The sequence below is a fragment of the Zootoca vivipara genome, chromosome 6, assembly GCF_963506605.1.
Source record: "Zootoca vivipara chromosome 6, rZooViv1.1, whole genome shotgun sequence".
Lineage (NCBI taxonomy): Eukaryota > Metazoa > Chordata > Lepidosauria > Squamata > Lacertidae > Zootoca > Zootoca vivipara.
Window position 1 is genome coordinate 76,727,741 of NC_083281.1, and position 22,093 is coordinate 76,749,833.

General features: G+C 47.8%; 1 protein-coding gene across 1 annotated transcript; it reads right to left on the minus strand.

Annotated features, from left to right (window-relative positions):
- Positions 1 to 3,987: 3,987 nt before the first annotated feature.
- GUCA2A (guanylate cyclase activator 2A) lies at positions 3,988 to 10,358 on the minus strand. The gene is made up of 3 exons (XM_035119648.2): positions 10,205 to 10,358; positions 7,675 to 7,858; positions 3,988 to 4,898 (listed from the first exon to the last, which is right to left on the minus strand). The coding sequence occupies exons 1-3, from the start codon at positions 10,274 to 10,276 to the stop codon at positions 4,834 to 4,836; spliced, it is 321 nt and encodes a 106-aa protein (XP_034975539.1). The 5' UTR covers positions 10,277 to 10,358; the 3' UTR covers positions 3,988 to 4,833.
- Between the last annotated feature and the right edge of the window lie 11,735 nt (positions 10,359 to 22,093).

Here is a 22,093-nt window from a genome sequence, read left to right on the forward strand (position 1 = left end):
AGGAAGGAAGGAATAATAGAACATTGGGATTGTTTCCACCCCCATCGTTCTGCCCGGACACTGAGGTCCAGCTCCGAGGGCCTTCTGGCGGTTCCCTCATTACGAGAAGCCAAGTTACAGGGAACCAGGCAGAGGGCCTTCTCGGTAGTGGCACCCACCCTGTGGAATGCCCTCCCACTAGAGGTCAAAGAGAACAATTACCAGACCTTTAGAAGGCATCTCAAGGCAGCCCTGTTTAGGGAAGCTTTTAATGTTTGATGGATTTCTGTATTTTAGAATTTCTGTTTTTTTGGAAGCCGCCCAGAGTGGCTGGGGGAACCCGGCCAGATGGGCGGGGTATAAATAATAAATTATTATTATTATTATTATTATTATTATTATTATTATTATTATTATTATTATTATCTTAGTCCAGAGCTCAGCTTGGGGAGCTTCCTGGACCACCCTGATATTATTGTTTCTTTGATATTTATCTTGGGTCAGGTTGGAGACATTGCATTTTCACTGGAGTCTGCAAAAAAGTGGAAGGAGCTCTTGGAAAGGGACGCAGGATCTCCACACGAGGAGCCAGCTCACCTTCTTTACTCTCTGCGGAAACCCAGAGCTGCTGGAAGAATTCCAGGGCATCTGTAATGGGAAACATGCCCCCCTAATTTTCAAGAGGCTTGGTGACTTGTGAGGGCTCCTGATCTCCTAGCTCTGTCTCATAGGAAGCCCCTGTTTCCTTTCGCATGGAAGGGTGGGGTTGTGAGCATTAAAAGCTGAAACTTGTGGAGGCTTGTCCTTTTGGGCAAACGGGGTGCTGCCTGACCAACCTGTCTGCCTTCCGCCAATCTCCCTTCATGCTTACAAGACACTGGAAGCCCCTGTGGGGCTCAGGAGCCCAGTTATGTCACCCCTTGCCTGCAGAGCTGGCAGCCTCTCACCCTTTTTTCAAGCACTCTCCCTTGTGGAGTGTCCCCTCGGCCCCCCTCTTCTCTCCCCTCTCCTTGAGAGTCCTCTGGACAGCCGCTGCTGCCACCCATGATCTTTGAGCTGCCCCCCTTGCACAGGAGCCTGGGACCTGTCTGTCCATTCCCAAAAGCAGGGGTTGGTGGACTGACTGGCTGGGCTTCCTTGCCTGCTTGTTTGCTTACTCCGAGGACACCTCAGCCCCTGACAACCGACACCCCTTGGCCCAACCCCAGAGGTACCATTTGCCGACGGAGATTGTAGCCGGGGCAAGCCTTTGGGAGGCAGAGATGCGACAGGGTATCAGATGACGGAGGGACAGTAAGAGGGACAGAGGATACTGTTACTGCAGCACCGAGGGCTCATTTTAAGGCCTACCGTGCATAGGTGCCAAGTCTCCCGTTTTCCCCGGGAAACCCCCGTTTTAAAAGCCATTTCCCACTGTCATCCCGAATGGCGAAATATCCCGTAATTCCCCCAGATTTCTTCCGGTGCCCCTCTGCCCATGTCTGGGCACCAGAAATCGGGCAGCGATGATGTGCGTAGAAGCGACTTCCAGTGCCAGCACTGCTGATTCTGTATTTTTTTAACTGGGACTTGGCAGTTTTGCTACCGTGAAATGTAGGATTTCGAGTGAATCAGATGACGACAGGCTTTTGGCGAAATCGTGACCCTGTGGGTAAGGGTGCCGAGGGCTTATTTTATGGACTCCTGTGAAATGTGGGGTTTGCACCCCCAAATGTTGCAGGGGTGATTTGCAGGTGTTTGGCACTGTTTTTGTGAAACGGACTATGTTGGGTTTGGGGAGAAGCCGATCAGTGTCCTGTGCTCTACCTCCACCATCAGAAGCATTATGGATCTGAACTGCTGCTGAGAATCACAAGGGGGAGAGCCTACTTGCAGGTCTCTGGCAGGCATCTGGTTGGCGACTGCAAGGACAATATGGTGGACTAGATGGGGCACTGGTCTGATCCAGCAGGCTCTTCTTGCATTCTTAATGTTGGGGCCCTGGTCCCTCAGCTGCCGTTGTGCCTTGCCCGCCTCCAGTCCAGTATTTGCATATCCTAATCTGAGCTGAGTCAACACATTCCTGAATGAACCATTTTCTGCATTCCAGTTGCATTAGCTTTATTGAATTCAGCTCATCTCTTTTCATCCTAGGTAGCTCTTTTGTATACATGGGCATGCATGTACGTGCACAGCCGCACACATAGGGAGAGAGTTGTATTGTTTCGTTTTCTAATTTGTAATCATGAAAGTATGCTTGTTGTGAAGAATTACCTTTGAGAAGCTGTTGGATAATTTCTCCTCCCCAACCCACCCTGGGAAATTTAGTGAAAGTGTTACCTCCCGTTCATTTATTTGTTTTGCCCACAAACAGGGACGTGGGTGACACTGTGGGTTAAACCACAGAGCCTAGGGCTTGCTGATCAGAAGGTTGGCTGTTCGAATCCCTGCGACGGGGTGAGCTCCCGTTGCTCGGTCCCTGCTCCTGCCAACCTAGCAGTTCGAAAACATGCAGTGCAAGTAGATAAATAGGTACCACTCTGGCGGTAAGGTAAACAGTGTTTTCATGCACTGTTCTGGTTCACCAGAAGCGGCTTAGTCATGCTGGCCACATGACCTAGAAGCTGTTTGTCAGCTCCCTCGGCCAGTAAAGCAAGATGAGCGCTGCAACCTTTACCTTATACTGAGACATGCAATTGATCTGTTTAGCGCAATACTGCAGATTGAGAGGGCGAGACCAACAATCAGGAAGATGGTTTCTGCCCGTGCCACAGAGGGAAGTGAGGGGCAGATGGGGTCCATCAACTTGGCAAGATAGCTTATCAGGAGAAGGAAATCTCTGATCGTAAAGCTCCTCTGCCTTGTGGCTATACTCATTCATGAGAAAGTATTCAGGAGTAAACCCCGTGGAAAATTTCATACCTGTGCCTTGCGGGACAACTTTGGGAGATGTATAAGGAGTAAACCCTACACAAATTCAGAGTAGAGTCCCTAAGATGGCTGGATGGTGCCTTTTACGTCTCCTTCCGGCAACTCCTGCAGCCAAGCTGGTGCCAAATGTATTACTCTGCTTTCATTTGGATCACGTCAGCGAGTCTGAGGGGGGTCTTCTCGTCTGGGCAGCCCAAGAGCTCCATACACACTGCACAGGCTTACACCCTGGGAAGGTCACTTCAGAGATGCTAACACAGTGGTTTGGCTTCACCCCCAGAGGCGCACTCTATTGTCGCTTGAAACAGATGGATGCCATTAAGGTTACATAGGGACTGGTGGTATATATCTGGGCTTTCAGGCTAGGGCCTCTTCCAGACCCACCTGGAGATGCTGGAGATAAAGCTGTCCACATGCAAAACAGGTTATCTCCTGCAATGCACGCTACCTTTGAAGGTGACGTGGAAACTCCAACTCATCCAGAATGCGGCAGCTAGACTGGTGACTGGGAGTGGCCGCCAAGACCATATAACGCCGGTCCTGAAAAACCTACATTGGCTCCCAGTATGTTTCCAAACACAATTCAAAGTGTTGGTGTTGACCATTAAAGCCCTAAACGGCCTCGGCCCAGTATACCTGAAGGAGCGTCTCCACCCCCATCGTGACATTACAGGAAACCAGGCAGAGGGCCTTCTTGGTAGTGGCGCCCACCCTGTGGAACATTCACCCATCAAGTCAAGAAAACAAACAACTATCTGACTTTTAGAAGACATCTGAAGGCAGCCCTGTTTAGGGAAGTTTTTAACATTTGATGTTTTGTCATGGTTTTAAATATTCTGTTGGGAGTCGCCCAGAGTGGCTGGGGAAACCCAGCCAAGTGGGCGGGGTATAAATAATAAATTGGTACTGTATTTATTATTACTTAATACCTACATGGAGAGAGGTTTTTTTTTTCTTGCAACAGGGAATTTTTTGGGAAATGGGGCTGGGGAAAACCAGTCAGATAGGCAGGGGTATAATTAATAAAATGATTATAATAATTAAATGAGCTAAACCATTTTTACATCAAAGTAGTAAAGGCAGAGAACATCAGTGCATTGGAAATGTTTATTTTGGAGACGCCAAACAGGGATATCCACGAGGAAGCCAGTTTTGCAAGTCAGAAGCCAGTTTTGCTTAAGAGATCGCCATCAAAACCAAATGACCAAATCACCAACAGAGAACAAAAGGGTATTTAAACTCAAATAGAAGTGTTATGTGGGCTACACCGTGTTTTAGTCTGCATATTGATTTAATTTTAAAATGTGTGGCTATCAAGAAGCAGGGGCGTCATCCAAATCAACTGCCTCTGAGGAGAGGAAGAGGGAGACCACGGGAACAGGAAAGGTTTGCTGGGCATGGAAGGAAAATGCTGGAAAGAAATTGGGATTTCTGGATCCTCTCTGCTGCCACTATACTCCACTACCATGCACCCCAAAGCTGATGGCCAGAAACTGGCTGCTGGGTTGTGATAGGGGAGAGATTCAGCTCAGTTCAGTTTGCATTTAAAGCTTAAAGTGCCCGATTTGTACTCTCACAGCTGATTTTCAATTTTAAAAAAAGCAGAAGAAAAATGACATGGAACTGATGTCATTATTATTATGTTTTGCAGTGAACAATCACCTTCCTTTCGACCATTCTCCTTCCTTCCCCAGCCCAGCTTCCTGTCCCTTGCACTCTCCCCTCCGACATGGATTCTGAATTGTGCTCCTAGAGGTTTTAGGGATGGGGTCCAGGAAGCCAAGGCTGGGTAGCAGCAGCAGGGACACAATGGCCCAGCCAATCTGTGCAAGTGGGCAGAGGTGTCCTCTGTTGGTTTGGATGAGGAAAAGGCAGCAGTAGCAGCAAGGGCCAGTTGTCAGGATCCACTTAGAAAGTCAGCAGATATGGTGGTGGTCTTCTTCATTAGCATCCAGAGCAGGCAACGTTGGCACAAATCTCACAGGTCGCCGAATCTGCGCTGATCATTTCTGAAGCAAAGAAAAAGAAAGACTCTTTGGGTGACTTTGGGGCGACTCTTTGGGTGACTCAAGTATTCTCTGGGGCTTCACCGCTAATCATCTCAACCATGTCCCTACACCAGGGATGGGGAACCTGTAGGCTCCAGATGTTGTTGGACTTCAGCTGCCATCATCACCAGCCAGCATGGCCAGTGGCCACAGATGATGGGAAGTGTAGTTCAAGAACACCTGGAAGGCTTCGGTTTCCTCATCCCTGGCCTAGATCCTGGTTAGGAAGCCTATTGAGAAGGAGGGTAGCACTGGTTAGGAAGCCTATTAAGAGGGAGGTCTCACTCCCTAGTGTCAGGCGGCTGTAAGCAACTCCCGCAGCTGGTTGCCAGGGATGTACAAAGGCAAAGAAAAGTTTCTTACCTTCTGCTTTTTATTCAATATTTACAGAGAGAGGCTTTGGAACACAGCCTCTTGGATAATGGTGTTGTCCTGAGTGACTCTCCACTCAGGGCCGGCTCTAGGTAGACCCCTGGTGGCGCGGTGTGCTAGGGCGCTGGGCCGGTAGGCAGGGTGCCGCGCTGCAAAGCCGCACGGAAACCATGCTGCATGCTGTGAGGGTGGGGGCGCCAGAGCGCTCTCCACCCCTCAGCGCCAGGGCGGCCAACCTGCTCGAGACTGCCCTGTCTCCACCCCCTTTTCTCCCACTTTCTCATTCGTCATTGTCACGGGTGCCCTGTGGGGCTTTTTCTCCGAGCTCTTTGCTCTCCTAATTTCAAGGCTCGCCAGGTCTAGGAGGAATGCTTTCTAAAGTCACTGTGTCTGTCAGCTGTTGTCCCACTGGTGCGTCCTCTTCTTCTTCCTCCTCTCCCATTATTTCCCAACTTTCCCCCTCATCTGCCTCTAAGATGCGACCTCCCTCAAACCCCTGTTGCAATTCTGAACTGTCTTCTTCTTTTCTGGAAGAGTCAGGATGGGGAGGCGGTTGCCACCATTCCTCCTCTGCCCACTCCCTGACACCTAGCAAGTAGGAAAACAACAGCAGGGAATCTAGAGGCACTTTAGAGTCTAACATATTTATTATGACATAACCTTTTAAGGACTAGTCCCCAGCATAAACCTGTTACTCTTCAAGGTGTCAGAAGAAAATGTGCAGCAAGGTGTCAGAAGAAAATGTGCAGCAAGGTGTCAGAAGAAAATGTGCAGCAACATACAAACATGGTTACTCCCAGGGCCGTCTTACCCTTAGGCGCTAGGGGTGTGGGGCACCCAGGCGCCGGGCTCTCAGGGGCACCAGGCCAAGAGTCCAGGGTTCGAGAGTTGAGTCTGGGGAAGAGCCCATCCATCGGTCCGAATGCCATGGCGGGCTTTCTGCTATGGGTGGCTCTGCACTGCGAATTCGGGGGCGGCCAAGCCATCAAGATGCTGAGGCAGCCGGACAGCTCCACCCTTCTGCGAGTCTGGGACTGGGCAACCTGAGGGGGGGCAGATCTTTGCACCCTGGCGCCGCATATGCTTAAGACAGCCCTGGTTAGTCCTCTGGAAAATGTTGCAGTGGAGACAGAGCACAGCCATTGTTGCAAGTAACCGTTTATAGCCTTCTTCTCCCATTAATTTGTCAAATCCCCCTTTAAAGCCATCTGAGGAGAGGAGGAGGAGTAAGACACCAGAAGATCTCTGCTGGATCAAAGTTTGCCTTCCTCTCTTGTAATTTTAGAACCCAATGGGGCCATCCAATGAGGCTAAATGTTGGAAGATTCAGGACAGTCTAGATAAGTGGTTCTGAACCTTTTTTTGACCATGCCCCCCCCAGCATCTCTAAAATTCTGATCCCCCTCCATGATATATAATTCTTATTCTTCCAAACATAAATTCATGTGGAGGAAGCCAAAAAGGCCATTAACTGCTAATGACTCGTTCTCAAATTGACCCCCTTAAAAAATCAAATTGCCCCCCTGTGGGGCGTGTGCCCCATGTTGGGAACCACAGGTCTAGATAAAACATTTTCTTCAAGATAAAAGGTAAAGGTACCCCTGACCTTTAGGTCCAGTCGCAGACGACTCTGGGGTTGTGGCACTCATCTCGCTCTATAGGCCGAGGGAGCTGGCGTTTGTCTGCAGACTGCTTCCTAGTCATGTGGCCAGCATGACTAAGCCGCTTCTGGCAAACCAGAGCAGCACACGGAAACACTGTTTACCTTTCCGTCGGAACGGTACCTATTTATCTACTTGCACTTTGACGTGCTTTCGAACTGCTAGGTGGGCAGGAGCTGGGACCGAACAACGGGAGCTCACCCCGTCGTGGGGATTCAAACCGCTGACCTTCTGATCGGCAAGCCCTAGGCTCAGTAGTTTAGACCACAGTGCCACCCGCATCTGTGTCCTTCAAGGAGTCAAAACGGGGGGGGGGGGGGATTCGCTCCCAGAAGAGGCAGTGAGGTCTACCAACTTGGACAGCTTTAAAAGAGGATCAGACAAATCAATGGAGGGTGAGGTTATTAATGGCTGCTAGTTTTTCACTCCGTGAGTAGAGGTGGTATGCCTCTGAGTACCAGCACCTGAGAATTGCCGATGGGAAGAGGGGTCTTGGGCTCATTGGTCCTGCTTCTGGGCTTCCCCCAGGCATCTGGTTGGTCACTTTGAGAACAGGATGTTGGGTAAGATGAGCAGCTCTGATATTCTAGCTGCAAAGCAAACTTGCACAGAGGCCCATCTGGAATATGCCTCTTCTGTCTGGCTGTTCAAGGCCGAGGAGTCACCCCACCTTCTCATGCATGCACTTGACCGTCACCACATACCTAGTTGTCGGAGCATTATTCCTGCTCTGGGGGATGCACAGAGTGGTGCAAACTCCGCGGGCATTTTCGGGTCTTGGCACGCGCCAAATGTGGCGCTCATGCGCATGCGTAGGTTCTTGGATCTATCCTTGAAGAAGCCCTCCAGCTGCTTCACTGATTCCAAGGGGAATACGTAGTCTCCCACCTGCCCAGGGGAAATTAGAACAGAGTATCACCATCACATGCCCATGGCATGTAATACGTTCCTTCTCCCTCCTCCCCAGTCTTGGTGCCAGGGCTGGCTCAAGACATTTTGGCACCTGAAGTAGACCCCAAAATGGTGCATCCATCTGTCCCAGGGAAGAAGGGGTGAGCAAAGATCTACATTAGGAAGAAGGGCGGGAAAGACATTGGGATCTGCTGTCATTGTGGATTCTGACACCTGAGGGGACCTTGCCTCATGGGTAGGCTGGCTCCGCTCTGGACTGCCCTTACAAAATTCATCAGAGGGACAAGCAAAATTATTTGGCACCATGTTCTATTGGGTCTGTCTCCTCCTACTGTTGGCCCCCCTGGGCCTTCTGCCCCACCAGCCACCACTGCACATTAGACCCTTGCCAGGAACCTCCTCATGCATGCAGACCCACTGAAAAGGTCAAACTGTAACTTCGAAACCTGTGTGTGTTTGTGTGAAGGAACCTGCTCTCCAAGCAAATCCCTTGGCTGGGAAATTTCAAGGGCAAGGCTTATCCTTGCCCAGCATGTATTTGCAAAGCAATAAAGATAGAGGCCTGTTCTCAGAAGACCATCCTCCAAGGCTGTGCTGACTGATCAAATCCTATGCTCTGCAAGGAGCCCAGCCTGCCCAGAGACTGCTAAAAACCAACAATGCACAAACCCTCTATAAAGCTACAACAGAACAGGGAACCTTAAAAAAAAAAATCAGCCCAAGGTCCACATTTCTCTGTGGACAACTTTCCAGGGGCCAAATTTTATGTTTGTACAGTAGGCTTAGTTTCCACATGAACTCACCTGCCCCCACAACCTTGAGATGAACAGTCTCATGCTCTACCACCCATCCTCTATAGAATATAGAGGTGTGTGTGTGTGTGTGTGTGTGTGTGTGTGTGTGTGTGTGTGTGTAGAAAGTAGCGCCAAAGGTAAAATCTTCATTCATTTCACCACCATTTTTTCCTCTGACTTCTTCCCCACCATCATGTGGCCCCTAGAGCAGGCATCCCCAAACTTCGGCCCTCCAGATGTTTTGGACTACAATTCCCATCTTCTCTGACCACTGGTCCTGTTAGCTAGGGATCATGGGAGTTGTAGGCCAAAACATCTGGAGGGCCGCAGTTTGGGGATGCCTGCCCTAGAGGTTTATGTAATAGAGGTGTGGCCCTCTGGCTGAAAATTGCCCCCCGCCCTGCCAGTGTGCATCCACCTGTATCAAGATTCTTTTCATGGGGTGTTTTATCAATATGCTGGCATGCATGTGCACATCAGCTCAAACACAGCAGAAAAAGAATCTCCAGGCAACCACACAGTACAGCCACATCAGAATTGCTTTGTTGCAGTGTGGTTGTTTTTCAATGCATGCCAGCATTCAATGTTTTTCAATGCCCATCAATAAGGCAAGGAGGAGAAAGGCATGTAAATGGTGTGATGGGAAGGGTGTGTCCAACTGTGCGAGGTCCAAATCCATAATTCATTTTAGAGATTCACCCAGTATTTGGGTGGGGTGGATTTCAGTACAGAGCAAAGCAGAGAGGGGAAAAATAATCCTCAATAATACAGTAGTGGCCATATGGCCACTTGGTAAATTCACTGTCCTGCTAATAGTCTGACTGTGTACATATCTTTTGGTAAATGATTAACTGGACCCACTGTTTGATGTAAGCTATTACTTTAGGGGGTCTCCTTTGTTTCGCCTCCCTCAACTAAGACTATAGAAGCTGACCTCTTAGTGGGCATGCACAGGATCTAAGACCTCCCAGACTTAAAGCTCAAAGTGATCAATAAGCAGCTGCCCTGTTTTGATTCCGATTATTGGCCCATCTGGTTCAGTATAATCTATACCAGTGTTTCCCACACTTGGGAGTTGTAGCCCAACAACAGCTGGAGACCCAAGTTTGGGAAACCCTGGTCTACACAGACTGGCAGCAGCTCTCCAGGGCTCTAGATTGGGATCTCTTCCTGGAGATGCCAAGGGCTGAACCTGGGACCTTTCTCTTGCAAAGCCGATGCTCTATTCCTTTGCTGTAGTCCATTCCCCTAAAACTAAAGATTCCAGTTCTTGTGGAAAGCTGTCCAAATATGAACAAAGGAAGCTGCCCTATATCAGGTCAGAACATTATTACTTATATCTCTCTGTCACCCACACAGATGGGCAGTAGCTGCCCAGGGTTTTTGGGAAAGGTCTACCCTATTCGGAGATGCCAAGGATTCAACCTGGGACCAAAGGCGTTCTCTAGCCACTAAGCTACAGCCCTTTCCTTCAAGGTGATGCCATAAGGGCAGAACGACGATCCTGGGAGGATTCCACAACTCTTACCTTGACTTCGACCCCATCTGAGAGGATGGCCAGCACACTCAGGCAGACTGTAGCCACCAGGTAGGTGTTCATGGTGAGTCACGATTCTGGTTCTCACTTGGAATGTCAGGGCGGACTGACTCAACAGCAACAAAGCTGGATTTTTAAAGGATGCCCTCTAGTTATTGAATAACTAAGGTATATTGGCACTGGCTAGGATGGCGACAACCCCCTAGGCAGTTTGTGAAGTGAGATAGCCCCAAAGAAATGCCTCCACCCAGAAAACATTGACATCTTTGTTGTTTTATGGCACTTCGTCAGAAGAGTGTTTCCTTCTACGAACTTTGCTTGTCATATCCCAGCTGGGATGGGGCCGACAGCAGGAGATGGGTGGATAGCTTTAAGAGACAAAGGGCAGGGGAACAACACCAAGGCCCAGTCCTGTTGGCTGCTGAGCAACTCCCACTTCAAGTAGGATCTGAACCAGCTTCAAGGTTTTGGTGTGAATTCACAAAGCCCTAAAGTGCTTGGGACAAAAGGAGGACCGCTTAATTCATTATGCTCCACCTCCATCGCTGAGATCTGATGGGGCATTTGGGTGGTCATCTATGCCCTTGAGGTTCAGCTGGTTTCACAAAGGACTGAGCCTTTAACGTGGCAGGCCCCGCCCTGCGGAACTCCTTGCCAATTGAAGTCAGACAGGAGTTGTGCCTGCTTTCTGTCAGATGTCTTACAACAGGCATAGGCAAACTCGGCCCTCCAGATGTTTTGGGCCTACAACTCCCATCATCCCTAGCTAGCAGGACCAGTGGTCAGGGATGATGGGAATTATAGTCCCAAAGCATCAGGAGGGCTGATTTTGCCTATGCCTCTCTTACAAAATCCATGAAGTTCAGGCAGGCCTTTGGACAGTGTTTGTTTTACCCCCAGACTTTACTGATGTTTTCAATTGATGTTACATTTTGGTGTTGCCCAGATGTGGATATGAAGCTAATGCAACTCCTTTAGAACTTGTTAACATTCTGGCAGTCACTGAAGCTTTTGGATCATCTTCAAGGGCAGCACCATGTGCAAAACATTACAGTAATCCAAATGGGAGGCTGTTGCTTCTTGCAATAGTCTCAGAGGTGCTTGCCTTTCTTCTGAGATGTTCTAACTTAGCTTTCCCCAACCTGGTGTTCTCCAGACCTTTTCAGTTCACATTTAAAGGCAAATCTACTCACTATGCACTTCCCCAAACTGTTTGTATACTGAAATAAAGTCATCCTTTGAAATTCACATTTCTTTGAATTTTGCAATGCAGGATTCCCAGCCAAGGAATGTGTACAAAAATACATATGCTAGGGCCCAGAAGTGGGCATTGAAATGCATCTATGGACTCAGCTATACAGCTGCAAATATAACGTTTTAAGTGTGTTTTAAGTGCATTATACAAATGTGACACTAGATGGTGATGGTGAGCTTATGGCAAAGTCAATATATTTTTCAAAACGCTTTTTTAAAAAAAGCATTTTCACCGAGTTTTTTTTAATATGTGTCTAGATTCCACCTATTAGTGAGAACGAGATGCAAAAATACATTACATTGCTTTGTAAGAATGTCTGTATTAGGGGAAGTTGCGCACGAGAATATGTAGGCTAGCAGATATGTGTACTAAAATGTGGATGAGTTTTCACAGAGACTTTTAGAAGAAGAAAAATAGTAAACTAACATAGAAACATGGAGAACTGAGTTTAAGATTTGCTCCTGTTGACTGCCCTCAGCCTGCAACTACAGCCTCTCCACTAAGAAAAGCAAACCATTGCATTAACAAAGTTTGTGTTGTTGTTCTATATTTTGCCATGTTGTACTTTGGATGCAGCAACATGTTCTTTCCTGGCAGCAAAAGATACAGGCCGTGTTTTAGTTTTGAAGCAGCTAGGAGTTGTGGAACTGCTCGCCCTATAATAAAAATTCCTGAATGTATATATAAAGTAACACCCCATTCCATCCTGCTTTACAATTGCTTATGTTTAACTTTCGCTTGGCTCAGGGGAAACCTACGACAACCTGTTTATTTTATTTCTAATTCTCAAAGGCCACCTTTCAGTAGAAGCTTCCAAGGCAGCCGAAACAATGCTATAATGCGAAAGCAGGGGAAGTGGATGGGAGGAACTTAATTGGTTTAACTCACATATTAAACAACTGATACATTTTAAACCCCCAATTGAAATTACACCAACTGCGAGGCTGCACTCCTGTTCCCATCTGCCTGGGAGTAAGTCCCATTGAATTAAGTGGGGCTTACCTCTGTGTAGACATGCAAAGGAGCACCTCATGAAGGCAGCAATCAAAGCACATTTAAAACTTTCCCATTAAAAGCCCAGGAGAACAAAATAAGTTTTGACGGGCTGACGAAAGGAAAACAAAGTCAGCACCAACAGGGCATCCAGGGAAATAGCACCCTACAACTGGGGTGCCACCACTAAGAAGGCTTTGTTTCCAGTGGCCACCACCTCTGAAGGCAGCAGCGACCACAGCAGGTCTCCTGATGCAGATCTTCAGAAATGGGCAGGTTAGTGTGGGCTGAGGGTTGGTGGATCCTACTGAATGGAGTGGGCTGCGGACCGGGGGGGGGGGGGCGCACAATTTATCAGGCTACACTGTCCCTCATTTTTTTCAATCAGGGCCTCCCATGGGGAGGAGAGGTCAGGTAACCAGCATCCTACAGGCCTGTTACATCTCCTGAACTCTGGATTCAACCCGACTCTAAAATTCATTTAAAACAAAACCACCCCAAGCAGAATAAACATATTCATAAACCACGGAAGCTGACAATAGTAACAGAATCGTAGAATTATGGAGATGGATGGGACCAGGATCCTGAGAAACCCCCCTCCCTTTCTCAGGAGGACTGACCATGAGGGCTTTATTTTGGGTGGTAGTCACACATCTTTGAAGGTCTGCTCAACATTTTAAGTTTGCAAATAATGGTGGTGAAGGTTTATAGTTTAACTTTTCCATGTCAACTTGGGGCCAATTGACGCAGCTGCCTTTCATATATCAGAAGAAAGAGGAACTGCCTTCTGACGTGTTCTTTGAAGGACACCAACCTGAGCCATAGCTGTCAAGTTCTCCCTTTTTTTAAGGGAAATTCCCTTATGCTTCCTTGCAAGAAAAGGGAAAACTTCACAGCTATGACCTGAGCATGCGCAGGGAGGGGGAGGGCAACTATGCTCATGTCACCTTCTCCCCAGTTCTCCAGTTTTAAGGGCAGTTCTCCAAATCAGTTTATGGATTTCTTTTTCAAATCCCCATTAAAACTCGCCAACATTTTAGGGCTAATTTCTATTAATATACCCATTTTTAGGCAATATTCCCTAATGGAAAGCAGTGTGTGTGTGTGTGTGTGTGTGTGTGTGTGTGTGTGTGTGTGTGAACAGTCCCAGTGAAAATTCACCAGCTTTTAAGTGTCACTTTCTCCGAATGCACCCATTCTTGTATGCATTAATTTGGCTAATTTGGCTAAGGGGACTTAAGAAGTTGGTACTTAAGTGGGGACTTAAGGTGGCTAAGAGGGCTAAGGGGACTTAAGTGTGCTAAGTGGACCAAAGTGAGCTGAAGTGAACTGAAGTACGTCTGTTTGGGCCTAAGTGGGTTGAGGTGGGCCAAAGTGGGCTAAAGGGACTTAAGTTGGCTAAGTGGCCTAGGCACTGATGCACATTCCTGTCTGCTCTCCCGCTAGGATTGCAGGAAACCATCTGCTAGACCATGCTAGACCATCCATCTGATTGGGTATTCCTAGAATTGTTGAATTGTAGAGTTGGAAGAGGACCCAAGGGTGATCTAGTCCAATCTCTTGCAATACAAAGAAAAATCCTTGACAGATCACCACCCCTATGAATTGCACGATGCAAGTCCCCAGCATTTCAGATACAGGTCTTTTACATGATCCAAGGCTACCATGTGAAGAAAAAAATGGTGGCCCCAAGCAGACATCTTCTTCTGCATACTGTTCCCCAGGAGGGGGCTGCATGTTATGATGTATCTTACAAGATTTCATTTCTTTTTTCTTTTTTAACTGTGTGGCCACAGAACACCTCTGAGCAGCTTAAAATATTAAAGAGGGAAACAGTAAGCTCTCGGATAATCTCATAAGCACTTTTCTTTGTGAAAGTAGGGGGAATCTTTTTTTTCCGAGACAAACAGAGCAGTTTGTAAAACAACAGCAACAAAAAAACTAACATCTGAAAATGGCAGTGGGGTCCAGAAACACATCCAACCTCCCATCTCTAAGCATCACTCATGTGGCTCTAAAGCAACCCTTACGTCGTTGTTTTTGGGAAAAATGCTTTCTTTAGTTGTAAATTAGTATGTGCATAATGCAACAACTCTCTTATTTGGGTCCAAAAGTACAGACTCGTCAGTTTATGGGTGGAAGAGAAATAGCTCTCATGACAAGGACCTCCAGAATAGCCTGGTGTAAATGGAAATGGCTGGGATGGTCCCATGATGAATGACACCAGCTGCCACTTTGAGAGGTGCCATTCGAGTAACATTTTAACTCCTGGAAAGGGCAGCAAAGGCACATGAGAGCCCCGACTCCTAGGTAATAACAGTACCATAAAAATGATGAGGTAGCGAAAGGAAGGAAGAAGGCCAAAAGCTGTTTTTACACCGACCACCCGAGCCTGGTTGCAATCTATCCAGAAGGCTGTAGCTTTCAGAAGGTAATCCTAGCAGGACCAATGGGAGAGATGGATTGCATAATATTTTTTCCCCACCTCACAGTACTCGTCCCCTGTGTCAGTGATTGGTCAGAAGGACCCTGTGGCATGGGATGAAAAGGATAATCAATTCAGAATGAACAGAGGAACTCTTGCCCTCACTCAGAATGGTCTTCATAGCAGCACCAAATCCAATTGCCTACATCAGGGATGGGGAACCTATGGCCCCTTCAAGTGCTGCTGGATTCCAGCTCCTATCATCCCCAGCCAGCATGGCCAATGGTCAGGGATAACGAGGTTGTAGTTCAGAAACATCTGAGGGCCACAGCTCCCCCACTCTTGGCCTGCATTAGATAGCCTATTCTGAGTGAGGGTAATGCTTGCAGCAGTAGCAACTAGTCAGGGCCGTCTTAAGCGTATCCGGCGCCATGGTGCTGTGGTGCGAAGATCCCTCCGGTGCCCCCCACCCCATTTCCCAGTGCGGCTGTCTGGCGGACGCAGCGCGGCACCCCCCTGGCGATCCTGCGCCCTGGCGCATTGCGCCACCCAGCCTTGCCTTAGAGCCGGCCCTGCAACTAGTGTTCATTGGGACTGGTAGGGCAGAAGACAGGGAGCCCAACAGCAGGTGGAGCCCAACAGGCAATGACCAGCAGAGCCAACTCATTCTAGGTTTCTTTCCCATTCTTCCATTTGTTACCATTCTCATGAGATTAAGCACAAAGAAAACAGCAAGTAGGGGTGCAAGTAAGACAAAAGCTATCCTTCGAATGACACCAGTTTCCCAAAGATAACAAACACATTCATTTGACATAGACCCGTTATCCAATTATAGTGTGGATAGTTTTTAACTCTGGGAGTAGATCGCAGTCTCTTGGGAGTTGGCCACCCCTGAATTATAGAATCAAAAACTGACAGCCTTTTCATTAGCTCAGAAGCCAATAATATGTAACATTTTCTTGTAGTTTGTTCAGCTAATAACCCTATACAGCTTGGAAACTTGCATGCCTTTATAGCAAGAATGGGGAACCTCAGAACCCCGGGGCAAATGTTGCTCCCCAGGCCTGTCTACCTGGCATTTGAGGTTCTTCTCAGGCATTGTCCCCTCCCTAGACCTGACCCTTTACAACTCTAGACCCAACCCTTTACAACCCGAGGGTCGAAACAAAATAAAAAAAATCCTTCCAGTAGCACCTTAGAGGCCAACTAAGTTTGCCATTAGTATGAGCTTTCATGTGCATGCACACTTCTTCAGATACAAAAGCTCATACCAATGACAAACTTTTTTGGTCTCTGAGGTGCTACTGGAAGGAATATTTTAATTTTGTTTCAACTACGGCAGACCAACATGGCTACCTACCTGCAACCCGAGGGTGTGACCCAAGAAAATCTGGGCCTGTCTTCAGTTGACTCGGGCAAAACCCAGATCCCTTCAGATCAATCCAATCTACCTTGCCCTTAGGACTCTGGCTGAATCTCAAGGAAAGCATTTCTAAAGTCTTAAGAAACAGCATCCTATTTCCATTTCATATTCATTTCATGTGTCCTCAGATCTTCTGTTCCATCTCCTTCTTTGCGGGGTGAGGCATTCAATGCACAAAATCTTAACATTTAAATTGTACACATTTACACACATTTTGTGTGTGTTTTGCATGCATTCTTCTCCTGAATGACATATATTTGTTTTTTTGATTTATTAGATTTCTATGCTGCTTTTCATTCAAATGTTTCATGGTATTCATTCTTTACATTAAATATTTTTTTTTGTGTGTGTGTGCATTTCTCAAAGTGCCACTGTACTGCAAAAATTCAGGGAAGCATTCTGATTGATAGTTCTGTTCCGATCTACATAGAAGTCCAGAACTGGTGAAATGGGTCAGTGGACTGTAAAAAAAAAAAAGTGGACAAATGATGTTCTCCTCTTTCCCATTCTAAATATATTTTGACTTCTCTTTTTTTTTGAGTCAAGAACTTCATTAGAACATTGGGAAAGTGTGAAATTGTGTGAATAGTTCAGCTCCAAATGACATCTTACTCCAGGAGCTACAGATCAGGTTAGTTTGTACCAGAATTTGTAAAGATCACATTTCTTAAGCCTCCCCATCTGAAATCTGCAGGGTTTTAACAGAAACCAGAGAGGTAGCTGAATAAGACATGCTGTTAAAATCCCACCAGGCCTTGATTGACGTGGTCAGCAGATTGCATGCAGAGCCACATGGAAGTATGAAAAATTAATCCAACACTTGAGCCTTGGTTTGTTAGCAATGTCACGGGTCAGCTCCTCTGTAAGTATAATCCGATCAGGCTCCAGTGCAGTCAAGGCACCAGAACAGATGCCCTCAAATTGAAACCTTGCTCTATATTTCAAAGTAGGAGGGTTCCCTGAGCTCTTTGGAAGTGAAGCAGAGAGAACCCTCTTTTACAACAGTGAACCAAGCCATTTCCAGCCCAGCGACTAAAACATTACTGCAGGTGGGGGTGGAATGCAAGTGATCAGCAACTGATACTGAGTGAAATTCCCCTCTTCCAATTTTTCCACCCTGTTTGCAGGTTGCAAGGGGGGACATTTGGGGGATTGGGAAGGGTGCACAGCTGAGTTACAGGGTGAAATGAGCAGTGGCAGAAATCACGTTCCTTGCAGGTGCTGAGCAAGATTTTTTTACCCACCTCCCAATATTCCAGAGCGAGGACCATTGCCCTCGTTGTGAGTAGGCCTCAGATGCCATCATATGGTGCCACCGTGAAGCCAGTACAGAGTGAGAACAATGCTTCCTTCCCTCCCTCTGAAGTCTTGTGTGTCAAAAAAAATGATCACCCAGCGGCAGTTGTTGACTCAAGCAGGACCAAATAACCAATGGTGAAGGGTGGCAAAATTAAAATAAAATAAATGATGGGGGAAGCATCTCTGAAACATTCTCGGAGATGGAGGAGGAGGAGGAGGAGGAGGTTAGGTAGTTTCACCTTTCAATGAAAACTGAATTGAATTTCCCTCCCATCCCTACTCTTTAAACTTACTTGCTGCCCACAGGTCACACCAAGGACACTGACCTTGGTTGAACTGAAAATCACCTTGTGGAAGCAAATCTCATAGTTTAGCTATGTATTGGGTGGAGCAGAACTGTCATTGGATAGCTATGATATGTGGGTTGGCAACATCTTCTATAATCAGGCCAGCCCAAGACATTTTGGGACCTGAGTTGGACCCCAAAATGGTGCTACCTCGCTGCCAAGGAGGAAGGAGTGAGGGAAGATCTGCATCATGAACAAGGGAGGAAGAAAGAGTAACATTGGGATCTGCTGCCCTGTAGAACCTGTAGAACCTGCTACCTGAGGTGGTCACCTTACCTTGTCGCATAGATGGGTTGGCGCTGTCTTTAAAGGTACCTGTTTGAAAGACCTGTTCTATTATTTAATTTCTGTTCACTTAGAATGTTACAGAAGTTCTCTCTTCCTTCCCTCTTAGAGTTATTTTGTCACTCTTGTCATTGTTGGTGATTTGTAAATGAGCTAAAATATTGTCGTCAGTTTCTGCTGCTGTTATTATCGCAGACATTATTTGGCACACTGCAGAAAAGCAACACCACCAATCTAGGAATAAGAATCCTTGTGGCTTCAATATGGGTTGAAACAGCTGGGGAAAGCCACACGTTTGGTTCCTGCAATCGTGGTTTGTAAATGTTAGGCTAGCGGCTTCATCATCTGTCAGCTTCCACAATCTGGCACGGAAAAGCCTTTCAGGCTCGGAGCGAAAACAGCAGCAACAACAAATACTTTCTGCGGTAGATGCATTGCTTCTAGAACAGTTGAGCTGTATTTGTAAAATCACAGAATTGCAGAGCTGTAAGTGACTCCAAGGCTCATCTAGTCCAGCTCCCAGCAATGCAGGAATCCCAGACAGATGCCTATCCAACCTGCGTTTGAAAACCTCCAGTGGAGGAAAGTCTACCACCTTCCAAGGTAGTCTCTTCCACTGTTGAAGAGCTCTTACCATCAGAAAATTCTTCCTAATGTTTATTCAGAATCTCATTTCTTGTCATTTGAATCCATTGGTTGGGGCCCTACCCTCAGGAGAAGCAGAAAGCAAGCTCGCTCCATCTTCCTGGCTTCATACCTTTCAGATATTTGGTTGTGAGCAGTGCTGTTTTTCTAGAAACAGAGATGCCGGAACTCACCATGAACGCCTCCTTTGTTCTCTTATAATGCCAATTGCATCTACCTGAGAGGTGCGGGAACTGAGATCTGGTGAGTTCCAGCTGAAATAAGCCCTGGTTGTGAGGATATTTGGTTGTAAGAAGGGTCTGGTGGTTGGGACCACTCTCTCTCTCTCTCTTGCAAACACACACACACACACAGACACACACAAACACGAGGTATTTCAAATCCAGCCTACCTTCACCATCCCACCATCCCCACCAACAGCCAGGTGGGAAGCAGGGCCATCTTAAGCATATCTGGCGCCCTGGAGCCGTGGTGCGAAGATCCCTCCGGCGCCCCCCCCGCCACATTTCCCAGCGCGGCTGTCTGGTGGGTGTAGCGCGGCTGCTGCGGGCCAGCTGAGTGGTGCCCCCTGGCGGCCTGGTGCCACCCAGCCTTGCCCTAGGGCCGGCCCTGGTGGGAAGCACAATTTGCTTGGGGAGAAAAGTGTGCAGGCTGAGGGGGAGACAGCAAAATTCAGCGGCAGGGGGAAGGTTCAACAGCTTAAGGAAGCTTAGCCACTGACGCAGGCCACGCTGAAGGTCTCCAAGAGGGCCAGATATGGCCCTCAGGATGCTCGCATGCATCCGAGTTCTGCAGAATTCAGGAGGAACATCGTGCCGGGCAGGACAAAGCAGCTAAATGACAAAGGAGAGGAAATGAGGGTGGGAATATCATTGCCCCTCATAATTGTGGAGCCCACTTTCATATCTAAAAAAGATACTTTCCCCATATGTAGTGGGGTGGGTGATGTGCAGAATCTAGGGCTGCTGGGGGTGTGTGTGGAGGGGAGCCTTTTCCAGCACCCTCCTGTCCTTATCAGCAAACAATGCTGAAGCTTCCTCATCCCGCTGCCCGGTCTTTGTTCCCATGGAAACCAACTGCTCTTTACCAGCCTGTGCGGGAGTGAGAAAGCTTGCCTGGGTGTTGCCTTTTATCAGCCCAGGTAACAGATATATAGCTTGTAAACATCATCCTCCCACTCCTTTCCCCAGGGAAGGGAACTGGATGGGGTTGAGGGCATCATAATACCTGCCTTAGAGTGCTGGTCTCACCTTTGCTGGGAAGCCAAGCAAAAAAGATTCCTGCTGATGCAGGCTTTTGATTCCCTGTGGATAGCTCAGTCAGTAGAGCGTGAGGCTCTTAACCTCAAGGTCATGGGTTCAAGTCCCACGATGGGCATAAGATTCCTGCATCGCAGGGGGTTGGACCAAATGACCATTGGGGTCCCTTCCAGCTCTACAATTCCATGCGATGTGATTCTAGCCTGTTTTGATGTTGGGATGGGGTGGGGTAGGCAGTGGTGGCTGATGCCCTTTAGGACTGGTAGGGCAGAAGGCGGGGAGCCCAACAGTAGGTGGCGCCAGAGAGTCGATGGCAGCCAGAAGCAACTCATTCTAGTTACCGGTACCTATGTCTCCATCTCCTCTTCTTTCTGAGTACCACAAGGGGCAGCACTGAGACCAAGGAGGAGGAGGGAGATGGGCAGCGCCACTTCCTGGACAGGTTGTAAGTATGAAGGTAGTTGGGGCTGGCTGAGGGCAGGCTGAGATTGGCGAGGCTGTGCTACATTCACCCCCATGTACCAACCTGAGCAGGCGAGGGGTGGGATTGGGCTAGGATCAATCCTTTCTCTTCTTTTTGATGGAAGGACTTAAAATTTTTCTTCTTCCCATGGATTTTAAATGTCTGATAACTTGTTCTGCATTTTAATATTTTGTAGGTCATTTTGTAAAAAGCGATGAAACAACAGCAGGCTCAACAAGAAGAAAGAGTTGTTTAGGACGTAGAGTAGAGGCAGTGGACTTCCACCCCCCCCAAAAAAAGTTATTTTATTTTATTTATTATTTATTTATTGAATTTATATACCGCCCTATACCTGGAGGTCTTAGGGCGGTTCACAGAAAAGATCACAATATGTAAAATCAAAATTAAAACAATAACCCAATAACACCCCCCAGGAAAGAGCCACATTTTAAAAGGGCATAGGATGTCAATCAAACCAGCCAAGGGCCTGGTTATATAGGAACATTTTTACCTGGCACCTAAAGGTGTATAATGAAGGCACCAGGCGAACTTCCCTGGGGAGAGCAGTCCACAGACGGGGAGCCACTGCAGAGAAGGCCCGTTCTCCTGTTACCACCCTCCAAACCTCTTGAGCAGGAGGCACATGAAGGAGAGCATCAGAAGATGATATCAGGGTCCATGTACGTTCATAAGGAAAGAGGCGGTCCTTGAGGTATTGCGGTCCTAAGCCGTTCTGAAAATCAGGAAGCATCTTAGAACAGGTGACAAACACTTCCCTTGAAGAGAGCCAGTGTGGTGTAGTGGTTAAGAGTGGTAGACTCGTAATCTGGGGTTTGCGTCTCCGCTCCTTCACATGCAGCTGCTGGGTGACCTTGAGCTAGTCACACTTCTCTGCAGTCTCTCAGCCCCACTCACCTCACAGAGTGTTTGTTGTGGGGGAGGAAGGGAAAGGAGAATGTTAGCCGCTTTGAGACTCCTTCGGGTATATCAAATCCAAACTCTTCTTCTTCTTCTTCTTCTTCTTCTTCTTCTTCTTCTTCTTCTTCTTCTTCTTCTTCTTCTTCTTCTTCTTCTTCTTCTTCTTCTTCTTCTTGAAGCCCTTTGAGCATTGCTTTTGTGGCGTACTAAATGCAAAGTTCACACTCGCCTCATTTCTGATATGGGGCTGGTTGCACTCAAAATAAGATTAGGGGACAGGAGCAGGGCTGGCCTGGCCTGTTTTGTTTCTTGAGGCAAAACCCCTGTTGCCTGCCACTGCCATGCTCCTGTCCTGACGCCTCCTCTGCAGATGTGCCCTGCTGCACCCCTCGCCCTCCTCTGCTGTGGGCGTGCTGTACCATGGCACACCCTCTCCACCACAGGGGGCATAGGCATGGCAGCAGGGAGTGCCTTGGAGGAGGTGGAAGGGACGTGGCATGGTCCCCTGTGGTGGAGGAGTCAGTACGCTCCTTGGGCCCAGAGGCCAACTCCTCAATTTGCCTCATGG

What these genes read in the sequence shown, in the direction of transcription:
- GUCA2A (XM_035119648.2), bottom strand. Translation starts at nt 10,276, where the DNA reads ATGAACACCTACCTGGTGGCTACAGTCTGCCTGAGTGTGCTGGCCATC. An exon ending in CAGATGGGGTCGAAGTCAAG is followed by an intron (nt 7,859 to 10,204) that starts GTAAGAGTTGTG and finishes TCCCCTGGGCAG; the next exon opens with GTGGGAGACTACGTATTCCC. An exon ending in AATAATGCTCCGACAACTAG is followed by an intron (nt 4,899 to 7,674) that starts GTATGTGGTGAC and finishes TCTTTGCTTCAG; the next exon opens with AAATGATCAGCGCAGATTCG.